Below are 22531 nucleotides of genomic sequence, written 5' to 3'. Positions count from 1 at the left end.
TTCAATAATAATTGGTCAGGGAGTGGGTGGGATATTTGACTCATCTGGCTTTTAGTAATTCTGATTTCTAGGCATTTATTTTTTTTTTTAGTAGTGGTTAAGTATTATTAAAGGCAGTATGTTTTTTTCTCATTTTTCTTCACCAGTCTTTCTAAATGAGTGCTACTCAGCAGAACTTGCTGAGATGATGGGCATGTTCTATTCTGAATTGTCTAAGAGAGGAGCCACTGGCCACGTGTGGCTACTGAGCACTTGAAATGTGGCTAGTGTGAGAAAGGAACTGAATTTTAAATTGTATTTTATTAAATTTAAATTTAAATATTCATATGTAGCCAGAGGCTACTGTATTGGACAGCCCAGCTCTCTCTATATTAATTTAAATGAGTATTGTTACTTTTTATGTCCTATAGGGTTCAGTATAATCCTTCTTTTATTTCTAATCATGTGAGCATTTGTCTGTCTGGATAACTAGAATATGGACCACTGGAGAACATGAACTTGGTCACATAGATATATGATATCCAATTTCTATGGAGACTGGAGACATACAGAAGAATTACTCTGATTTGTTCTTTATGGTGCATGGCCTTGTAACCTAAATGCCATTTTCTATCTCTCTTTTCTTTAATTCCATGGATTATTTTGCTCCTATAGTCACATTTTTTATTCTTTACAATTCTTTTAATATCTCCCATATTTGAGAATGCTGAGGGGTTTTTGGTTTTCTAAAAAATCATTTGTAATTTTCTGATTATTCCTTTAAGTACTGCATACTTTACATCCACATTATATTATAATGTCATGCTTGAGCATGAAATTTTAGCTGAGTAATTTATTCACACATGTCTGAACCAAAAACACACAATATAAAATAAATGTACATATACACCTGCAAAGGGATATCCTTAGGATTTACTCCTGTACCATAAAAATATGATTTTGAATTTTAATTCATTTTCATTTAATTTTTTGTTATTACTGTTGTTCAAGTATTACTGTTACTACTATTAAAATTTGGTTCACTCTATAGGTCTGCTTTTTGTTCTGTTTTATTCCCCACATCTTGAAAATAATTAAATAATTACAGTGAAAAGTTTAAACTACATACATTCTCACGAAGATGACTTTTGCATAATTTCATTTTTCCTTATTTTCTATCTGTTCCAGAGTTTCTATTCTCTATTTTCCCACTGCATCCTGGGAAATGTTCTGGTGGAGAGTGAGACATGGTGATATGGAGGAGGAGAAACTATGTGCGTGAAGCTAGTTTGCTAAACAATAAATAATCAGCGTTTCATGAAATTGTTGATCGAATTTCCCTGTCCCATGCAGGGGGTGGGAAATAAATTAACTCCTTCTGGCTTACAAGGGTCCTTAACAAGGCTCATGCCCATCAAGGCGTCTGTCTCCGTGTCTCACCTGGGCGGCTGTAGGTAGTCAGGTTGCCGTCACTGTTCCCGTTGCCGGCCGTGCAGCAGTTGATGGAGCAGTCATTGTGATTGTTGCCGGTATTCGGCCATGTGTCTGCCAGCCACGGCTGAGCGGCAGGTTCACTGATGTTGAGAAGTCCTGGCCTATGGGAAGAAAAGTAGGTAAAAGCAAATTTTATATAAATAGCAAGTAATACTTCCTATTCAGAATTCCAACAAATCTGTCACCTCATTATTCTTACAAGTAATTTGGTCAACTGTGATGAATGATATTATTATTCCTTTTTCTTTACAAACAGAACAACTATAAGGTAATATTCTGGGATGTGCCTCAGTTTATATAACCGTAACTGTAAACTGGCAGAGTTGTGCTTCAGATGTAAAATAGTGTGCTCCTTGCAATGTTCTAGTCCATCTTTCATCACAGTGAACAAAATTTTGCAAACATGGTATCAACCATAGAATCTAAAACAGAAATACATAATTTTTTTAGTGTCTTAGTAGCTTAAAGAATACCATTGGTAAGATAGTTTCCATTTCTTCATTTTTGACCTATTAGAAAATCATGAACCTTCTCACAATTCATGAGCTTCACAAAGAAAATGAAAGAAGCTCCTTTATTTAGACAATGGATCCTTCACAGTAATCATATTTGCATATTTTTCTTCAAAACCACGTTTCAGAAAATGCATGGGGCTCTGTGACATTTCACAGAGAGCATCATCAATGTTTCAGTGCACAGTTCTGTAAACTTGTCAGAAATTTCTTATGGTGACAATGTAAAATGCCATAAAGCCCAGCATAAACAGGGGAAAGCTATGGAATTAACTGGTAAAACAAAGATGTCCACTCTAAGAGATATTAGTGTTTGTGTCTTTCTGGGCAAACCAGATGTTAATGTTCTTTCTCTGTGCACTAAGAATATAAAGCACATCACCGGTTATTAATGGGAGCCCCGGACCTCCAGTGCCAGAGATGCACACTGGAGTCCAAAAATGGCATTCTCAGTGTCCTTTTCCAACACTGACTTCATTCGATAAATTCAGCAAAGAGGTGATGATGCGTGGAGTGCTGTTAGAGCCACAGTAAACAGGCTGGCACTGCAGATTTGCAGATTTTCTTCATCCTAGCATTTTCTTTCTTAAAGTGCAGTATCCATACTTCTCATTAACCTGGGAAGCAAAAACCTGACATTTTACTCTATGGTTCCTATTCTGACACACAGATAGTCAATCAAAAAAATTTACTATGCAAATCATGGTTATTTGAGGTATAATTAACTCCAAATGAAAAACAGAGGTATATATGCATATACATATATATAACAAAAATGAGTATTTACTCTTTGCTTACAATGTGAGACATTACTTTGAGTTCTTTACATATGTTAACTCACTTAGTCCTTGCAACAATTCTATGAAGTCGTTACTATTATTACATAAATTTATAAATTTTATAGGTGAGGAAACTGAGATGCCTGGGAAAAGTCAGGAAAGTTGTGCATGGCTATACAAAGTGAGTGAGTGTTGGAGTGGGGATTCAAACCCAAGTAGTCTGGCACTAGAGATCACTCTCTAATCCAGGATGCTATAGATACATACTGGACAGTGCTGAAATTTCCTAAAACTCTCAACATTCCTCCTAAGAGTGGGGAAATGTCTGAAGTCTTGAGATTCTGAATAACACTGTTAAAAATGAGCAAACTTACTATTAAAAATAAGCTTTGAAGAGTCATGTTGCTAAATTGTTGTAATTTGAAATATTTAAATGTAAACTGCATCACAGATATCTAATGCATATCTTGAAATAGATGTTGGTTATAGAATTCTGAATCTAGTAATCTTTAGCTTTCCTTATTTATTTTCTCTTGAACTTAAACCAACTGTGCTATCACTAGAGAAGTTATTAGAAATAAACCTCCATATTTGAGACATTATGGGGTGTTTGAAGTATGGGTCAAGTGGTAATTTTACAGTCTGATTTACATGTTTTAAAAGGAATAGACAATATTTTTGTGCTACTACAATTCTCTTTTAAAGACAGTCTTCTTTAAAGCACTTTTAAAATGAATGCTTTGATATCATCATAACCCTGAAAGAAGTTTTCTTGTGTATGGATGATTTCAAATAGGAAGTAGGATTCACATCCTAACTTTCGGTTTGAGCTTGCATTTGGAATGCTAATTGTTTAGGGAAGAAGGAGAGGCATGACTACTGGTCCATAATGAATCTTAAAATGCCATGTGTGTATGCATATTTCAGAGGTTTCTGAGAAAGTCAAGCTCATATGCAGTTACTCTGTAAGGGTGTCAGGGTCTTTTAAAACTAATAGTATCATAGGCTATCTTCAAGTGATCTAGTGTGCTTATGAGACAGATTTAGCTGTCCAGTGGTAAGAAATGAAGCAGGAGCAAAACACCATGTTGGTTACAGTAATTAATGTGTCTAAAATATTATGTTATAATATACATTATCATATGACATATTTGTTTAGTTATATTTTCATGCTGATATATCTGAGTTCTGCTTATTTCTTGCTTGTCTTTGAAAAGATTATTATCAGGGAAAGGAATACACTAAGGTTCACATAAACCAAACTTTTCTAGTTTATGACAAGAGGATAGATCTGTGTCACAAAAGAAAAGAGGACAAATGCCCTTGAAGAATGTTGTGGCCATTACTTTCCATTTCTCTGCTCTTACTCGTCAATCAAAAAAAAAAAAATACTAGAGGGCCCAAGGGCTGGGGAAAATGATGAATGGCCTTGCCAGTAAGGGTAGCCAATAGGTTATCTCTTCTTTCCATTGATAGTTTGAGTTTTGAAGCCCAGGAAGAATCAATGGACAGACCTAAGAGTCGCCAGTATTTTATAGAGACTTGACTCTCCGACTATTTTCTTCAGGCTTTCTTTGTTTCCTGATTTATGCTGTGGTTTGAGTTTTAAGTAGGTTTTTTGGAAGAAGTGACTGGGATGTTTGGGGTAAGGGAAACAAATAAATAGCTACCTAATACTTTGTGAGTATTCCCTCGTCTTCCTTACCAAGTCCTTAGTTCTTTTCAAATTGGGAAGAGATCTCTTTGGTTGCTACAATCCTCATTTTCCATTTTATGGGAAAAGCTATATTTACAATTTTGAAAACTAGAAGAGATTTTTAGCTCAACCTTCTCCTCTATGAGAAGAAAATGTCCAGCTCCCCAAATTGTCATTATCACAGGGACTGAACTCCAGTCTTCTGATAGTCATTCATTCAAGACTCACTCATTCCTTCCTTCCTTAGAGATTTTGATATCTTTCAAGATAAATAATTCATATATTGCATTTACTGATGTAATTCAATAAGTTATATTTACTGCTCTACAAAAATTTGTACTTAATTATTGATTTAATAACCCATCTAGCTCTGCACTCCAGGATCTCTATTCTATCGTAAGACACAAACATGTAAGTCAAGAGTTAGCAAACTATTTCTGTAAAGGATCAGATAATAGTCATTTTTGGCTTTAGAGGATATATATTTTCATTTGCAACTACTGAACTCTGCCATTGTAGTGGGATAGCAACCACAGACAATATGTTAACAGATGAGTCTATGCTGAACTTGGACTTGATATTTTAAATATGGTGTGTTCTATTGAAAAGGAGATCTTCAGCATCTCTGAGACATGATCCGTATGCGTTTCAAAATATCATTTCTGGCTCTAAAAGGCAAAAGGAATTTACAGGGAGTAGTGTTAATGAAGGCAGATGAAGGAAGGATTTCAGGGAGCTTTTGTGATAGATTGGGCCAGGGAGAACAAGTGGCTGAACTGGAAACATAGTAACAGTGAAGAGGGTAAAAGGTACATCAAAGAAATGCAGTAGCAGATGCAGGGGTGAGCATGACTTGAACATTCTGACCTGGGTGTCACTGAATGAATTGGGAGGTTCAGTGAGGGCTCACAAAGTGAGATGCCCGAGGGAAGCCAGTGTTTACAGGGTGGATGAGAGAGAAGTGAATGTAGAAGTTTGCTTCACTGATTGTTCTCTTACCACACTGGATCACAGAGCACGGACGGACACACGTGCACACACAACCACACACGCACATGTCACACATGGCTAGGAAATGAGACCTCTTTCCAGTGCTATTCTGAACCTACTTATCCTGCTCTATTTTTTTCCAAAGACTCATCAACCGCTGATACTGTAGGGTTAAGTTATTTTTAGTGTTTATTATTTACCTTCTATCTCCTATGTTAAATATAAGGTTCACAAGGACAGGAATTTTTATTGACTTTGCTCACCGATGCACTCAAGCAACTAGAACGGTGCCTATCATATGGTAGGTGTTCAAAAAATATGTCTGATGAATATACACATTAAAAGTCGTGTATAGAAACTGTGCCATTTTGAGAAACGATGCTAAGATCTTTACTTAACTATTGCCTCTGTAATGTTCCAGCATCTTTTATCATTTCATTTGGTAAAAATATCATTTACATTTGGCATTTTGGTATTTGCAATAAGTCACTGCTATTCTATTTATAAATTGAAAAGGTTATTTCTGTATGGCGATTTAGCAAGCTTGCCAAATGGATAGATAGCCCACAAACTTCATAATTTTTCAGTCCAGCTGTATAATCTAACATTTGGTAAGTAGAGACTCCTGCCATTATTTCCTATTTGATAATTTGCTGGATTGTAAATTCTTTTAGAACAGAAACCAGACTTACATTTTTTGTGTGTATGTGTGTGTGTTCAAGAGAGAGTGCATCTGCACACATTCCATGCACAGAGACTAGTATAGAACATACAGAAGATGCTCAATAAGCACTTGCATATGTCTGAGTAATGAGAAAGCTGAAGTCTGTAGTCATGAATATACACATGTAGAAAGGTGGTTATAAAAACCAGGCATTCCAAATTTATCTAAGAGTGAATGTTCTTATGCTGAGGCTGTTTCATGCATGCCTGAGCTATGATTTAGATGGAATTCCCCCTGGATGCAAAAACATGCCCCAGTTTAATTCCTGAATGAAGTGGATTTATTCCTTCTGAAGACCTCCCTAGCTTTTGGGCCTTACAGTGGCTGGCTTTGTTTCAGAGGTATGAAAACAGGGAATGAGCAGCAGTGCCCAGGAAAGAAAAGTTTAGTGCTTTTGCCAAGTTTGTACAGCATTGGTTAAAGATGTTCAACATTAAAAAAAAAAAATCACTCTTTTATATGCTAGAATCAATGATTTTGTCATGAGGTGGTATGTTCCTTGGATTTAGGAACACTGTCTTCCTCATTTTTGTCTTTTCCAGTAGCAACCATATTATGCAACCATATTATGCAACCATACAAAGCAGGACACTCAGTAAGTTGACCAAATTTGAATTATAAAATGGTTTAGTTGGAAGATTTTTTTCCCTACACCTCAAGCCAGATGTTACTGTTTTTGAAAAAAAAAAAAATTATCATAGAAAATCCAGAAGATTGGCTCAAGTAGCCTATACGTTTTTTCAGCTTCTTTAAGCTGCCTGTCATATCAATTTGTGATTTCTCTGTGAATATATTAAAGTTCACTGAATATTAATTACAAAAAATATCATAAATATAGTATTGAAGTTCATTTTAATTAGAGGAAAAAAAGCCGTATTAACAAGCTACCTAAATTCCTTTTCTTACTTCAACATACTTCCCTGTAAATGGAGAGTAAAACTATGTTGAATGAATAACAAGAACAAACATAACCTGCAACAACTTATGAGCAACTGCTGTGTTCAGTAGGTTTTCAAATGAACACTACTTTGATAATATCTGTTAACTAGCTGTATTTCTTAATCTTCATAAATGCCATTGCTTAATTACTTTTAACTCCTTTTAATCATCGACTAAATTACGCAGTGTCTTTTCCGGTTAAAGTGCTCCCTCTGGTGTCCACTGACTGAGATGCAGCAGCGCCAGTCACTAGCTGTATTTGTGAGTAAACAAGCTTGGCTCCACAGCACAGCGGAATGGAGTGTTTCTAGAAGATTTGAACTAACTTCACCTTTCAGTTGAACCTTTTAAGCAAAGAAAGTGATGTCATTGAGGAAGATAAAACGAAATATCTGGAATACCCCTTAGGATCTACAAAACAAGCAAGATAATTACCTCCCTCCACTGCTCACAGCTTCGCCTCCTCTCTGATAAGTTACTAGAATGTTACAAAAAAAAAGAGGAACAATTAATAGACATATTTATGTTTATATATCAAAAGCTATTATTTTCATGAGCATCTTTCCAAAGTGGAATGCTTTCTCCCTTTCTACGTAAAAGCATTGCAAAAATCATCACAAGAAGTAGATTTCTGATTCCACTAGTATTGTTTTTTTGATTGATTAGGATTAAGTATGCTACTCTTACTGTCTTAATGTGCCAAAGACATTGAGAACTGAGTAAAAGCAAACATCAGGACATTCTTATTAAATATAACTATTACACATTTTACATTCACATTCCCGTATTTTGAATTTCTTATCAGATCATATAATTTCATGATATTATATTTATATGAGTGGAAGCTTAAATTTGGAGGCAAAACCCTTACTAGACTATTTTTCCAGAAGTATAAGTACCGCTAAGACAAAGATAAATGTTAAAATAAACCTTCTTTTTCTCCACACACAAAGATGTAAGCCAAGTTGTGACAATTAATGTGACTACTTTTTATTGTGGCTTGCAGAAACCCTTCTCATTATATTTTGATCAGACATGTATGTAGTGAAGATATATTTTGAAGCTTTTGAAAGTATTCTCGGCTTAATAAATTATGGATATAAATATCTAGCTATAACAACAAAAAAGATTTGCACATAGGCAAGGGGTTAAGAAGATTAGCTTTTCTGTAAATACAGACACATTTTCTAAGAAGAAATTTGTTTCTAAAAGCTGCCAAATTCTGCTACTTAGAAGAACTCCAAACTGGGAGTCTGCTATGGAGAGATAACTGCTCACAGTGATCACAATAATTGGATTAAAACCGAGGAGAGAAGACTACAGGTACATCGTTTCCTAAAGGTGATGTGAAAGAAGAGGGCCCACTATGAAAGAATCTGAATTGAACAGAATATTAGGATTTGTACTTAGGGAGGATGAAAAGTTTTATCTTTCACATGGCGGGATATTTTGGTTACCTTTAAGGAAATTGATTTTATGGATTGAGAATTGCAAGGGAGATAAATTTTTTGTTGGAAAACCTGAAATCTTACGGGAGAAAATGTACCGACAAGTATGAGATAATCAATAAGATCATTAGCATGTTAAATCATGCTGAGGGTAGAAACAGCGTGTCTGTCTCATGAAACACATGCAAACAAGGCTAGATGCAATGTGGTGTCATGAATAAATAACTGCATTTAATGGATGAAAGGTAACACCAGCCCTTTCCACTTCAAATGCATGCCTGACATGAGTCGGTGAAGTATTGTATTCCATTTTAAGTCCCTGCCCCCAAATTACTGCAGAAAATGAAATAAAAACAGAAACACAATAGTATAACACATGCCAAAAGAACAAAGGGAAGAAGGAGGGTAAGTGCAAATATATACCTGTTGGTGTGAAGGTAAAAGACGGGACTGAAAAATCAAAACAAAATATAAACCAGTTATTAAGCTGAAGAGAGAAAGGGAACATATCACATTAGTATAAATCAAGCAGACAGCTGAACATAAAACAAATGTAAATAACTAAGCCCGTAGTTCTGACATTCTGATATATGAATAAAATAAAATCTGAGGTTAAAAAAAGAAGCTTGTCTCTACAAGTACCGTTTGGAAGTGTCTGGCATTCTAGCACAGAGGGGACTTGTGCTGGGTTAGCCTCCAAATGACCCTGTGTTTGGTAACAGAGCTGTAGCTCATGGCTTTAGTACAAACAGGAATCCTCTACGATTAATCATTTCCAAACACTTGGATGATGGATTCTTAAACAAGTATTATCAGGGTCTTGCCTGAATCTTATCCAGAAATCTGAAAGTAAATGCTTATTAATGTAGACTAATAGATGCACTGAAGTATTCATCATTAAGAAAGCCAGAGACGGAGACTTAAAGGAGGAGAAAGACGGAGGGAAGGAAGGATGGAGGGATAGAAGGAAGGGAGGGAAGGGAAGCAGTAGTCAGGGAGGGAAGAAGAAAAGAGTTAGAACAAAGAGATCCATAAAATTGGACTGTTTCACTGCCAAAAAATGCCTAACACCTTATCATATAAACAGTGCAATGCTACATTTTTATCTCTTAGAAATTCGTGAATGGACAGAAAAAGCAGCAGTTCTACATTTTAATTTCCCTATTACAGTTTACAAGTAGAAGCTCTCTATGAATAGGGTATTTTTTTTAATGTCACACTATAAGCTGAACAATAGGACATACCACTGAAAACCTTCACTCTCTCTGCAGTTATAAATCTTAATCTAATCAATAATGCCTGAAATTGAACTGCAGACCTCAAAAGTAGCAGCCTTGCATCCCCCACTCCCTATCTTCTCCCATTCCTGGGTGTTGGGTAACACCAGAGCTATTTCCATGTCATTTCATAGAGGGAGGAGGCTGGCTTATTGCCCAAGCTCTTCACGTTAATTTAAAGTAAACACTGCCCTGGTAAACAGGGCAAGGACATCTGCATTTCTCTCCTGAACAGGACAGTCTGCTTTTAAGAAACCTTTAATACACACAAACTAGAATATGGATTACTTCTTGTAGATCGTAAAACTGCCAAAAATGTGTTTTCTATTTCACATTTGAATGTCCCCAAGGAATTTAGTTTAGGATTAGGGCATTTAAGGTTGCAAACTGGAATGCTGTAGCATCCTTTATAATTGTATCTTCTTAGCAAACCATTTCATCTCAGCATCACAGAAAGAACAAAAACAAAATCCTCACTGCTGCACACCCAGTTTGTGCACTGGCCTTCGCAGGTAACGCAGCAGTCCCTGTCTTAAGAATGCTATTGTGTTTTCTCTCAGTCAGGTCTTTTCAGCGAGTCAATGTAATTTAGCTGCAATCAAAAATTTAGAGCCATAGTAACAAGTCTTCATTAAAAAAAAGAGGTACATTTGAAAGTAAAGCTATTCAAGCAAGAATAGAGTGACTTGTACGTTAATCTGCAATCACAAGGGCATAGGGAAAATAGGAAAGGTCCTCGTCAGGACTTCCAGCTAACTGCTAACACCAGTTTGAAGAATTGAAAAAGAGTTGAAAAGACGTTGGTCTAAATGGAATTTCTATGGCTCATACACCAAAGAACTTCACCCTCAAAGCTTCCAATAACATAATAAACTTTTTAGTTGGTGACACTGCTGCCGTCTGTGAATGTATGTGGCCAATGGGCACCGAGTGTTCTAGCAGAGGGCACACCTACATGAACAGGGATTGGTTAAACATGCTCACTATTACCCAAAGTCACACTCTGGCTTGATGGTTACAGGCCAAGAAAATCTTTTACACTCATTTCTTTAAAATATTTCACTTTTTTTTCTTATAAGTACCACATTGTTTTAGGTATAGACGATTTAAGATTTCTGGATGCACATTTATTTTAATTGCATTTAACAAGAATTATGAAAAAGTGCCAATAAGGCAAAGTGAGAAAAGCAGAATCAAATGCTCACCAATTACATTTGTAATTATGTTCTATGATTTCTGCTTCAAACACAAGCTAGTTAAAAGGACAATGATATTAGTGTAATGGGTTTTGCACAAAGAGCACAGAGGCATTTGTCAGCATGCTTCGAGTACATTAGTAAAAGAGAAGATATTTCAGAAGGGAAGAGGGTTTCATGTCACTATTTAGATTTTTAAAGACAATATAGAGCATTAAATTGTTATAACTACACAACACTTCATGGCAATAAATATACAGGATTCCTGGCGAATTCAAGAGACTCTACATCTGTATGTTAATTAGTCACTTTTCCTCATTCAAATCAGATTTCAAAACACAACAGCCAATACCCTGCTCTGCTCCACAACACACAGACACCCACAAAACCCTTCTCTGCATTGCATTTTAGCCAAAGGTTTTATATGGTAACACATGTCTGACATTGTTCTACTTTGTATACATAGAAAGAGCCAGCTCTCTTGGCAGTAACCTTTAAGACTTCATTTTCCATTTCCCAGGCAGGGAGACTACATTTTGCTTCATCTCTAGATAGGACACATATCCGAAAAAATATGTACTTAAGGATGACAATGCTAAGGCAGTACACGTACCTGAAGGGCTTGCTCAGGGGCCACAGGCAGGAGGAACATGGATCTATTTTTAGAGTATGGGTGAGGAATTGGTGTTGACCCTCTCTTGCCAAGACCCCTTGTGACCAAGGGCACAAATACTTTGGACCACTGTCCCAGACTGTTTTAAAAGTGTATGGGGATGGTCAATAGCACTTTCATTGAGAAAAGTTCTAGCTAGCATTACAAATTCTGACTTTTCCATGTAATTGATCAGAGAAATGACTTGGCCAAGACATGTAGAAATGTTTCTTAGGAATTACATAGACAATTGTTTTTAAAAGGGTAGTGATGGTGGGGGAGGGGATGGGTTTATTCATAATTCTCTTTAAATTCACTTTTCAGCAAAGCAAAAGTGCTGTCTTAGACTTGAGTACAGGCCCTATAATGAGGGTGAATGTCTAATATGTCCACCAAACCAGGACAATTTTGAGAGCAAAAAAGAGTACTGTAAATAATGTAGTTGAACTAAAGACATTAATTGGGACTGTCCGCTGAAAACTGGAACTTACCATCACCCTACCTATAGCCTGAATTCTAGGCTCAGAATTGATGAATATATATGCTGATGAGAGGGGAAGCAAGGGGGAGGGTTATTGGTCTGGTAGTGTTAACAGATCTTCTCAGAGAATAGAAAACACAAATCACCCACTGGACTTTGAGGATATATGGCAAAGGTGTCAGTGAAATACCGCAGCATACTTGGTTCATCCATAAAATTGTAAATAATAGCAGCCAAGTAAACTTTCTCTTCTAAAATTGTAAACACATTTGTGTAATGAAATCACCATCACTAATTAACAGCATATATATATTCAACTCTGCAACTTTAAACATAAACATTACCAGAGTACTAAACCTCCTCTCTCTGCAAACTGAGGCACATCATTTAGTCATGCATTCCACATTCACTAAGAAATACCTATTTTAGAAATAATCATAAAGTAATTATTGCACAAATAATCTCCTTAGCTTCACAAAGGAAACAGCACCTCCTTCAAAGCTGTGTGAGACAGCTCAAAACTTGTATTTACAGTTCCTGTGACAGGGAGATTAAAATATTTCTGAACAATATAAGGCAACAAAGTAATTCCCTAAGAGAATATTTAAATATAGACCTACCTCGGTGAAATGCATGGTAAAGGAACTGAGCCTGAAACTTATAAGCTCTATTTGTAGCACTGCTACTCCAGAGGAGTTAATAGATAGCTATCACAATATAATAAAGGCATTTTTGAAAATCTTTATTTGTTAAAATAATTTAATACAGGATGTATAAAATTATGAATAATTTGGATCACAGATTAAAATCAAGGGTCTATAAACGTATTAAAATATGAAAAACTTAATAAAGCTAATACCTTTTCTGATACCTGCATAAGTACTAGTTAGCCCATCTCTCTTCTTCCGGTGCCGATAGAGCCAGATGCTGAAGACCATGAGGACAATCCAGCAGGCAGCCCCGATGCCCGCGATGAACGCGGGCTGCTTCACGACATCTGAGATCTGCTGAGCGAGGCTGACTTGGCCCTCAGATGACACAGGGTTTCCGTGAGAATCTGTAAAGCCATCTTCAGATTAATTTGGGTTTAAAACTCAATGAGAGAATGAACACATATAAAATGGCCATCATCACTTTGTTAATTTGGGGGCAATACTTTCTGTTTTTCATTTTGCAAGATCCAACGTTGTTAACTAAGATAGTTCATGAGATTTTCAGCAAAATTATGTTTATTTTAACTCAGAAAAGTGTGATATAATAATTTTATGGGATATATTTAAAAACAAAGACAATAGCACAGATTTTACTCCAGATAACTCCACAGTTCATTGCTTAAAATTTCAGAGGACACCATTAACAAAATACAATGCTAATAAATACAAAATTAGAATTCTAAGTGAATTACTTTAATGTTAGTACACAAATAAGGGATACCATTTAAGCATGTATAGAAAAATACATTACTTTCTCAGACTTCTATAGAAATCCTCAATTATATTTTCTAAAAATGAGAAACAACATTTTATTTCCTCTATAAGGTAGATATTGGGAAAAAAAAGTGTGTGTAGGTGTGTATTCCCTCTCCCTGCCACAACCTAATCATATTCTAAGACTTTTAACTACCTTAGAAACACATTATTTGAACCTGTATTTGGAAGGGTCTATAATACTCAGGATAATTCAAAACCAATAAAAAATTAAGGTAATGTTACCACTGAAAGAACTATGAATAATCTTTCTTTTTAAATAATAATCATGGCTAGCAATAGATCTAAGAATGTTAAATATGGACAAGAATTATCAAGTGTTATGAAGAGTAAAAAAGGCCTATGTTTTCTGTTAGCTATTTTGATTCAAGAATTAAAAATGGATGAATCTGATGGCTATTAAAATTTACTTGATTTACATTCATGTTAAAACCTACTAAGATATTCATTTTTCAAGCCCACGCTTTCATCAGGCCAGACTGAGCAGTTTGCAAAGCCTGCAGAAAACTGGAAGCTGTTGCTCTATCAAAGCAATATCCTTCTTTGTTGTTATTGGGTGAGGCCAACACTGAAGATGCCCAGTGGGCAGGATCCCCAGCAGGGTCCATAGTGCTAATTTTCTCCCATAACATCTAGTGAAACAAGAAGGTGTTTGCCCATTGCATTAGGACTGGTGCTTTCTTACGAGTATTATCATTTGACTCTGAAAATGTTCTGCTGATACAACATGCTTTAAAAGAAACATTTGGTCCAATCCAAAATTCCTTTTTTTTTCAAAAAAATAATTGGTATAACTCATTATATATGAATAACATTTCTCAAAGAGGAAAAAAAACTTCACAGATTATTTTTTCTTACAAAATGATATTGTGTCATGGTAAAACATGGCAGGAAAAATAAACATCACTTGATGGCTAAGGAAACAGCCTTGGAAAAACAGCATCCCTTTCTATGTAAAATGACTAAATTGCCACTTATGGGGTGGTGTGTGTGTGTGTGTGTCTGTTTGATTTTCTTCTAGAACTGAATTTCAGGTCATTCTATGGATGGTCAAGGCTGAAAAACCAATTTTCACAAATAGTCACAGTCACCTGCCTGCAACTGTTTGTTGACTGTGAGTTTTATTTTATGTTTCAGACTCTTTTATCTATGGTTATCCTAAAAGCACTCCATCCTCTGAAAGTTCACCAGGCAGACTCATTCTTTTTATTCCTAATATAACCTTTGTATCTGCCGGGTTTATAGATTTCATGGCTATTTGTGCAAGGTTAGGTTGGATAGCTTCAGATTTTATAGAGACAGCCAAGAGACGTTCCATGCAAGCAACCAGATGCGCTTAACTGAATCAAGTGTGGTGTGACTAATGAATTGAACGGCCACTCTATATCTCAGTCTTTGTCTCATTGCAGCTGAGGCTACATTAAGATTTAGAAAACTGGAATACATTTATAATTTCAAGAAAGCCAATTTGACCTTAAAATCCCCTGATTTAAAATCTTAAATAAATACATTAAACAAGGTCCTTTTTCCAATTCATCTTGAAAACCCAGAACTAAAAGTCATAGGTTATAAAATAGGTAAATGATATCAACAATGTATAAGGTCATCACAATGTAACATGTAATTTAAATCCTGATAAATTAATTCTGGTATTTCACAAAACTGGGCAACTGATGGAGTAAAAAAGGTCTATATTTAGACTATTTTACCCCGTATCTTACATAACATTGTAATAGATGAATCAAGCAATTGTTAAAATAGTTTCCTGTATTGTTTGGAATTTTGTAGTAAATGAATCAGCAATAAACCAGCAAGCTCTTTTTGCTTAAAAGTTGTGCATATAATCACTATTTTAAAATGTGCTAAATGTAAAAGATGACCCAACAATCAAACTGTGGCCCATGGGTGTGGTAGGGTCAGCAAGCTCTCCACCAAAAGTTTGAATGGTACTCACAGCACAGTGTTGTTGGGAGGTTGCCCTCCAGCCAGTGACTGTTCTGTGGTGGTCGCACTCACCTATCTGGACTCACATGGCTGAGTTCTGGGCAGAAGTGATGTGCACCATTCCCAGACCTCACTCGTTAAGCCCTCCCAAACACCATGTATTTCTTTCTTCACTTTCTGCACCCCAGGGTCAACCTTGGAAGCTCCATTACAGAAGGTAAACACATCAATCCATGTCTATGTGGAACAGAGTCCCACCCCACAACCTTGGACTTTAGATGGACTTTATTGTGTTATACCACAGGCCTATCTATTATGCACACATATCTGTTACAGTAGCTAGCATTGTTTTAAGAAGAAAACATTAGAAACAGTTTCCAAATTCATTGTAAAGTTTGTTATGTATAGCAACAAAGCTGATTCAAAGCAAATGTTTCCTAATTTGGTTTTGAAATAATTTCTAGAATGTCATCAATATTACCAACATATAAAAACAAGTACTAAAATTCATATAGATAATTGTTTTTCATAATTTAGCAACTGACAAAATATTGGTAATGCTTAATTTTTGATCTGGAAGGGACAAAGTTGACTACATTTCATATCTTCTATAATTTAAATGTTACCTCTGAATATCTGAGTGTTTTCTCTCCCCTTTCCATTTATTATTGCATTAGCTGCTGCTTTTGTTGTTTGCTTTAGATTTTACTGGTAACCACTTCCTAATTTGTAGTTTATGTTCATGCCACATTAGCTTTAGGGAACTGTAGCAACCGAGACTTCTCTTTCAGATTTTTTAATCCATCTAACAACTTTTGAAACACATACTATGTTTAACATTCTGAGTAATTAGCATACAACCATATTCTAGCACTTTAACATCTCAATGTGCTGATATTAAAATTACAATTTTAAATAGACATAACAAATTGTGAATATAAATTATATATTGCTGTAAATTCCAATATCTAGCTTAAGTTGTACATGAAAGGTCTTTTTTTTTTTTAATCTGAACAACTAACTGAAAGTTCCAGGAAGGTTCAGACTGTGTCTTTCTTGCTTACTGAGGTATCCTTCTTGCTCAATTAATATATTTGTTGGAAAATAAAAAATTCAATAGGATAGGATTAGTATGATACTAAATACTTTTGCTTGAACTATCATTTAAAATGTGTGCTTGAATTAAGTTTAGTTTAGTTGTGATAGATAAGTAAACAGATAGGTAGATATGTTTATCTATAGATAGAGTTAAAGCTAACACCAATACTTTTGTACCTTGATTGCCACATTCCATATTCTATTCTGCTTACAATGGTGTCTCTACAAAAGCAGGACACAGGGACAGGGAGGGACTTTCAAAGTGGATCTTCCCCGGCACTCACCTAACTGGATGAACTGTGGTTCACTCTTGACTCCAGCCCCAGCCCCAGTACTGGCTGCCACCTCTATGCTGTATCGGATCCCAGGAACCAGAGAGGGAATGACCACAGAAAAGGTGGAACCGTCTACTGTCTTGTTTATATGATACCGAGTTTCATTGCCCAGACACCAAACCTGTAAAGTGAACACAACAAATTTTAACTTTGTAAATTATCGAAGTTAATGCAAGGATCAACATAGTCCTGTGGTTTTAAATTTAAATGGAGTTCAGACCTATCAGGAACCAAATACAGGACATTTGAAAGGTCATTTTTCCCTATGATCTAGTTCTGAGAAGACTCTTCCAGTCAAACCTAGTATTAGTACCTTAAACATCTCTTTGAATACTTTATATACTTTTGAAGAATTATATCAGGTAAATGTACAAATTTTTGCTTGAATATACTGGTTCCTATTAGCCCAAAAAGTCGTTTAAAAAAATATATACCTAGAAATTATTTGCTGGGAAAAAAAAAAAAAAGACTTCTCAAAAGTTGTGCATATCCAGATAAACAACAATAACTTAACTATCGTCACTCAGTATTTTCATCCCTACTTTGAGCTATGCATGATATTAAGGGACCAGTTATCACAAAACAAAGATGAGTAGGAAATTCTGAATCTAGAACTTTACTTCAGTGGTTCTCTGGGATAAAATTACCTGCTGTCACAGTACATTACATTTTATATCAACAATGAGCAGTTGATTTAAAAGGGTAGAGAGCTTCTCAATTATCAAAAGTACCTTTGCATAAATATGGTTATTAAAAATGAAACTGAACATAAGTAGTAAGGATCATCTTTGGATTTTATTAAGCCTGTGATATGTTGAATTACACATAGAATAACAATACATATTTGACTTGAAAGAAGAAATGTTTTTCTAATAAGAAAACTATGTTTCTCATTAACTTTAATAATGATTTTTTTATTGTAATATAGTTTATATATTATCTTATATTGGTGTCAAGTATACAACACAGTGGTTCAACAGTTATACACATTACTGAATCCTCACCCCAACTAGTGCAGTTACCATCCACGTAGGAGGTTGTTACAGAATCATTGGCTGTGTTCTCTATGTTGTACCACCATCCCCATGACCACCATACTGATAATGATATTTTTGATAGGATATTAATTTCCAGGAAATTAAGATTTCTGAACTACAATAATCCTTCATTTAAATTTCATTAAAGGATTATTTAATCTAGAGTGATCTTTTGCAATGACAGTATTTGGACTAAGTTTCCATAAGAAAATGACCCAAGGAGTACTAAAACATGCTCTATATTCTTTATAATGTCCTCCAGCAAAATGTAGGATTAACTTCAAGTAGCCTATTGTCTAAACTATATTAGGAAATGGGATTTAAAATAAATCTAAGAACATCAGTGCCATCACATGGGCAATATCTTTAATTTTTTTCTTTGAAAATTAATATTATTTTAATAGAGTTTCAATGCATAACACTAGCAAATGGCCAGACTCTAAACCAGGATCTAACCATTTGGAAATAAAGAATCCTTTGTGATTTCTTTTTTCTCCAATTGCATTATGCAGCTGAACCAAAGCCACAAACTGATTTTGTACCAGTCAATCGGTTTCTGAAAGCCATTTTATTATTTTAAATTGACCATGAAGCTAAGTGAAATCCACCCTTTTGCATTTCTTCAGGAGAGAAATGAGCTTTGACTCTTAGGGGAAAATGCCTAGTTTACCCAATTTTCCTTGAGAGCTGAGACATCACCTCATTTTAAATCCTTTAAAAATCTGTAGAGTAGTTTATTTTTCTGGACCAAATCATAGCATCCTGTGACTCCCCACTGTTGAAATAACCTTGAAATTCATGAGAAAGCACTTGAAAGTATAGAGACTCTTACCTTTTAATGACTCAATTACACTAGAAGATCTAATTTGAAATACCATTAAACATCCACAGTGCCACATTAATAGCAGCATTTTAAATACTTGAAAATGTCACTCTTTTGAAGTATATGCAAGTTTCATAAAGAGGTTTTCAGATTGTTTTAAAAATTATTTTAAAATAGGATAGTATACCTAAAATTAAGCTTAATATATTTAGTTACTTTACAGCTTACTTTGCTACTCAAAAGAAAATACATGGTTTCGGGCCTTAACCAAGAATACACATCAGAATCATCTGGAAAGATCTACTGAAATATATATATGGACAGTCCCATCAGACCTACTGAATCAGAATCTCAGAATGGTGGCCAGACACCTATATTTGGAAAGTGATTCCCCAAGTGATCCTGCTGTGAGCATGTGGAAGGTGGATGTGTTCCCTCCTTAACACCAGTTTCCTATCAATAGACACAGTCTAAAATATTCACATAAAGAGCTAATCTATTAAGATCATAATTTAGCTAGCCACTAGAAAAATGTTCAGGTATCATGGAAATAAAAAGCAGTATCTAGAAAAAATACTTTTTTTCACTTGCAATTCTTCTAGTATGTAATGTGTTTACATAAATATGAACAAATATACATAAAATCTACTTTCTATTGAGATTTTCCTGATTTAGTTATCAATTATTAATTTATCATAGGTCATTAAAAACTTTCTGAGAACAGATTCACTCATAGGATAAATGTCATGTCCCTAACTTAGTTTTTACTGTACCTTGATATGCTTGAAAATATATGCTCAAATGAATCTATGTAAGACTCTCTATGACAATACATCACAGATTTTAAAAATACAATTAAACATATAGAAATTTATAACTGAATTTCCTCTGACACATCAAATTTTATTTAGAGACTAAAATAAGGTTTCTAAGGGGAAAAAGACTCATTTTTATTTACACTAAAATATTTTCCAACTTAGTCCAAAATTTTAAAATTTCAAACATGTTAAAAAAAAGAAAACAAACCATATTTGATAGAATTTGAGTCCTAGCCAATTCTGTAGGGCAACTCAATGCTACAAAATATATTAGGAGCAAAAAAGAAAAAAAAAAATTTTTTTCATAGCATTTATATTGGTTGTGTGAAATTCAATGGACCTATATATTTTTTGACCATGTATATATTCTTTTTTAAATTCATTTTTTTCCTCAAATGGCTTTAGAAATAATTATTCCACAATTACAGAGCAGGAAAGTATTTTAAAAATAATTTTACATGCTGCTATGTTGACCAGCAGATGGCGCCAAATATCTACAAACAATTTAACCACGCTTGTTTTTCTTTTCTTTCTAGGGGACGTGGGGTGTCTGTCCATCGGTAAATCCCTGTACAAGTATTACCTTGTACTCTTGGACCATTCCATTTTGAGTGTCTTCTGGAGGCGGCTGCCAACTAACAAGAATTGCAGTTCCGTTTCCATCATTCTTCGATACAGTCACACTTTGGGGTGGGGCACTAGGTGCTATTAAATTATTTGAAAAGGTAGACATATGAGTGCATTAGAGAACATTAAAAGCAGGCACTTAATATTTAAATTCTAAAAATAACTATATAAAATTTATGTCAGTAGATGCATCTTTTTTAAAGGTGCTTCTTATCAAGTCTGAGAAATCCCAAACTACTGAAATTTGTTCTCAATATTGCTAACCCATTGTTACTGTGAATTTTCCAAAACCAAAGTTCTATAGATTATCTCCAGAAAACATCCGAAGAAAATTCTTACTTCTACTAATCTGTAACTCTAGTCCATGTTCTCCCCTAAAACTTTTCAGAAGTATGAAGATGAATGTTGATCATCCATGGTATTAATGTATCCTAACATTTACGTAATCAAACTAATAAAGACATTTTAAGAAATTCTGGTTATTTTTAAAGAATACACTGTGACAAACAAACTTTACCTTTTATGTAAATATTCATTTTTAATTTCCAGTTATAGGTTGGCCAATCATACTGGTCTGTATGATTGTGTGTGGAACTAAGTGGTTTCAGAGGACATGAGACATATGCATAAAATGCTAACCCTGGAAAGTCCTGAGCAAACCAAGAAATTACTCACTTTATTTATAAATCATTACTAAAGTAACAGTCAGTAAGCAAATGGAAAATAATTAAAGGAAAGGCAAGCGAATTGAGAAAAAATCATCTTTAAATGTGAATTTTAGTTCTGAATAATTAAATATACCTTATATATATATGCCATTAAGTAATACAATCCTCACATTTGCACATATATAGGCCACTATTAAAGGAAGACAAGTCTAACAGAATTTTGGTTTTTAGTAGTTATAATTAAATTCTCCAAACAAAAGATAATGTTTAATATGAAGACACTTACATTTTTTAAAACTTAATTAAATTAATAAAAGTCTTAAAAATGTACTGCAATGGATAGTAATCACATATTTCCTTATACTTGCCTTCTTCCAGGGTTTTGGCAAATTTAATTTCACTATCTGCTCCTTGAAATTCATTAAAAAAAGGACGAGCCTTTATTTCATAATTGACTCCCTTTTTGAGATGAGGGATAACAACACTGTTTTTGGCTGGGGTCTTCACGTCAAAAACTAGCCACTCCAATTCACCATGGTTGGCTCCTGATGGTCGATAAAGAATTTTATATCCTTGAATATACTGCGACTGTTGGTCCACCTATAAAAGTGACAAAAACACAATCACTTTACTGGTGTATAAAAAAATTATGAAAATGTGACCAAATGCAAAAAATTCTATCTGACTTCACCCCCATCATTTTCTAGTTTATCTGAAATAGAATACTAAAAATGAATCACTATCTTCTGTAAGGTTCTCACTCTTTTAACTTAATATACAATATTAGATATTAATTCCTGTTTCACACAGAAATGTGAGGCAACATGGCAGTTCTGTGACAGACATCTAGACATGTCAGGGTCAAGGGGATGAGGAAATAAAATGTGTTTTACCATGTTCCAATTTTAAAAACCTACTTAATAGTACTTAAAATATTTCTAAGCTTAAGAAAATTCATGTAATAATGATCCTATCACAGTAATAAATACCCTGTGTTTCTTTCCAATGCTGAAGTTCATTATTGTATCATAATAGAAAACAGACAGAAAGATGAAACTTTTCTCTGTTCAAGCTAGTTCACAGCTACCATAATAAACAATGCTTACATTAAACTGTTATTATTGGTGGAGAAGCAGACAATCGATATATATACATAATTCAACTATCTCTCATATTCATATAATTATCTCCCAGAAGTCATCTGCCTATTACAACTGAGATCAAATATTGCAGCAACAATGACTCACTGTCCAGTGCACTTCAATTGAAGAGGAAGAAAGGATGGTTGGGTTGTGGAGGTGCAGTACAACATTTCCCAGTTCTCTCTGAACTTGCTTGTGATCCACGCCCTGACTTGTTGGGGGAACATCTGTAACAATCCATGAAGACTGAGTGAGATCCTGCACAATACTACCGGCTAGAGTGCAAGCATGTTGAAACAATTCTTTTATTCATAGCAACTCTGAAAAGAAGAACCATTTCAATTGTGAAATCAATCTGTGATACAGAATAAGATAGAACAACTTA

The 22531-nt window shown here is 34.8% G+C and overlaps 1 protein-coding gene across 8 annotated transcripts in view; it reads right to left on the bottom strand.

Moving 5' to 3' along the window:
• ROBO1 (roundabout guidance receptor 1) overlaps positions 1 to 22531 on the bottom strand; it is a 1104481-nt gene that overhangs the window by 39829 nt on the left and 1042121 nt on the right. For 4 of the 8 annotated variants that reach the window (XM_073231810.1, XM_037012651.2, XM_073231806.1 and 1 more), the window contains 8 exons: positions 22252 to 22373; positions 21373 to 21604; positions 20293 to 20414; positions 16981 to 17152; positions 13027 to 13224; positions 8985 to 9011; positions 7549 to 7591; positions 1420 to 1574 (listed from right to left, as the gene is read on the bottom strand). In XM_073231810.1, coding sequence (XP_073087911.1) covers positions 1420 to 1574; positions 7549 to 7591; positions 8985 to 9011; positions 13027 to 13224; positions 16981 to 17152; positions 20293 to 20414; positions 21373 to 21604; positions 22252 to 22373 — 1071 coding nt within the window. The remainder of the gene's footprint in view (positions 1 to 1419; positions 1575 to 7548; positions 7592 to 8984; positions 9012 to 13026; positions 13225 to 16980; positions 17153 to 20292; positions 20415 to 21372; positions 21605 to 22251; positions 22374 to 22531) is intronic. The other 4 variants (XM_073231812.1, XM_073231808.1, XM_073231807.1 and 1 more) reach the window with 3 other exon arrangements.

The sequence above is a fragment of the Manis javanica genome, chromosome 3, assembly GCF_040802235.1.
Source record: "Manis javanica isolate MJ-LG chromosome 3, MJ_LKY, whole genome shotgun sequence".
Taxonomy (NCBI): domain Eukaryota; kingdom Metazoa; phylum Chordata; class Mammalia; order Pholidota; family Manidae; genus Manis; species Manis javanica.
The sequence above is the reverse complement of the archived record's forward strand: the minus strand, read 5'-3'. Positions and strand labels throughout refer to the sequence as shown.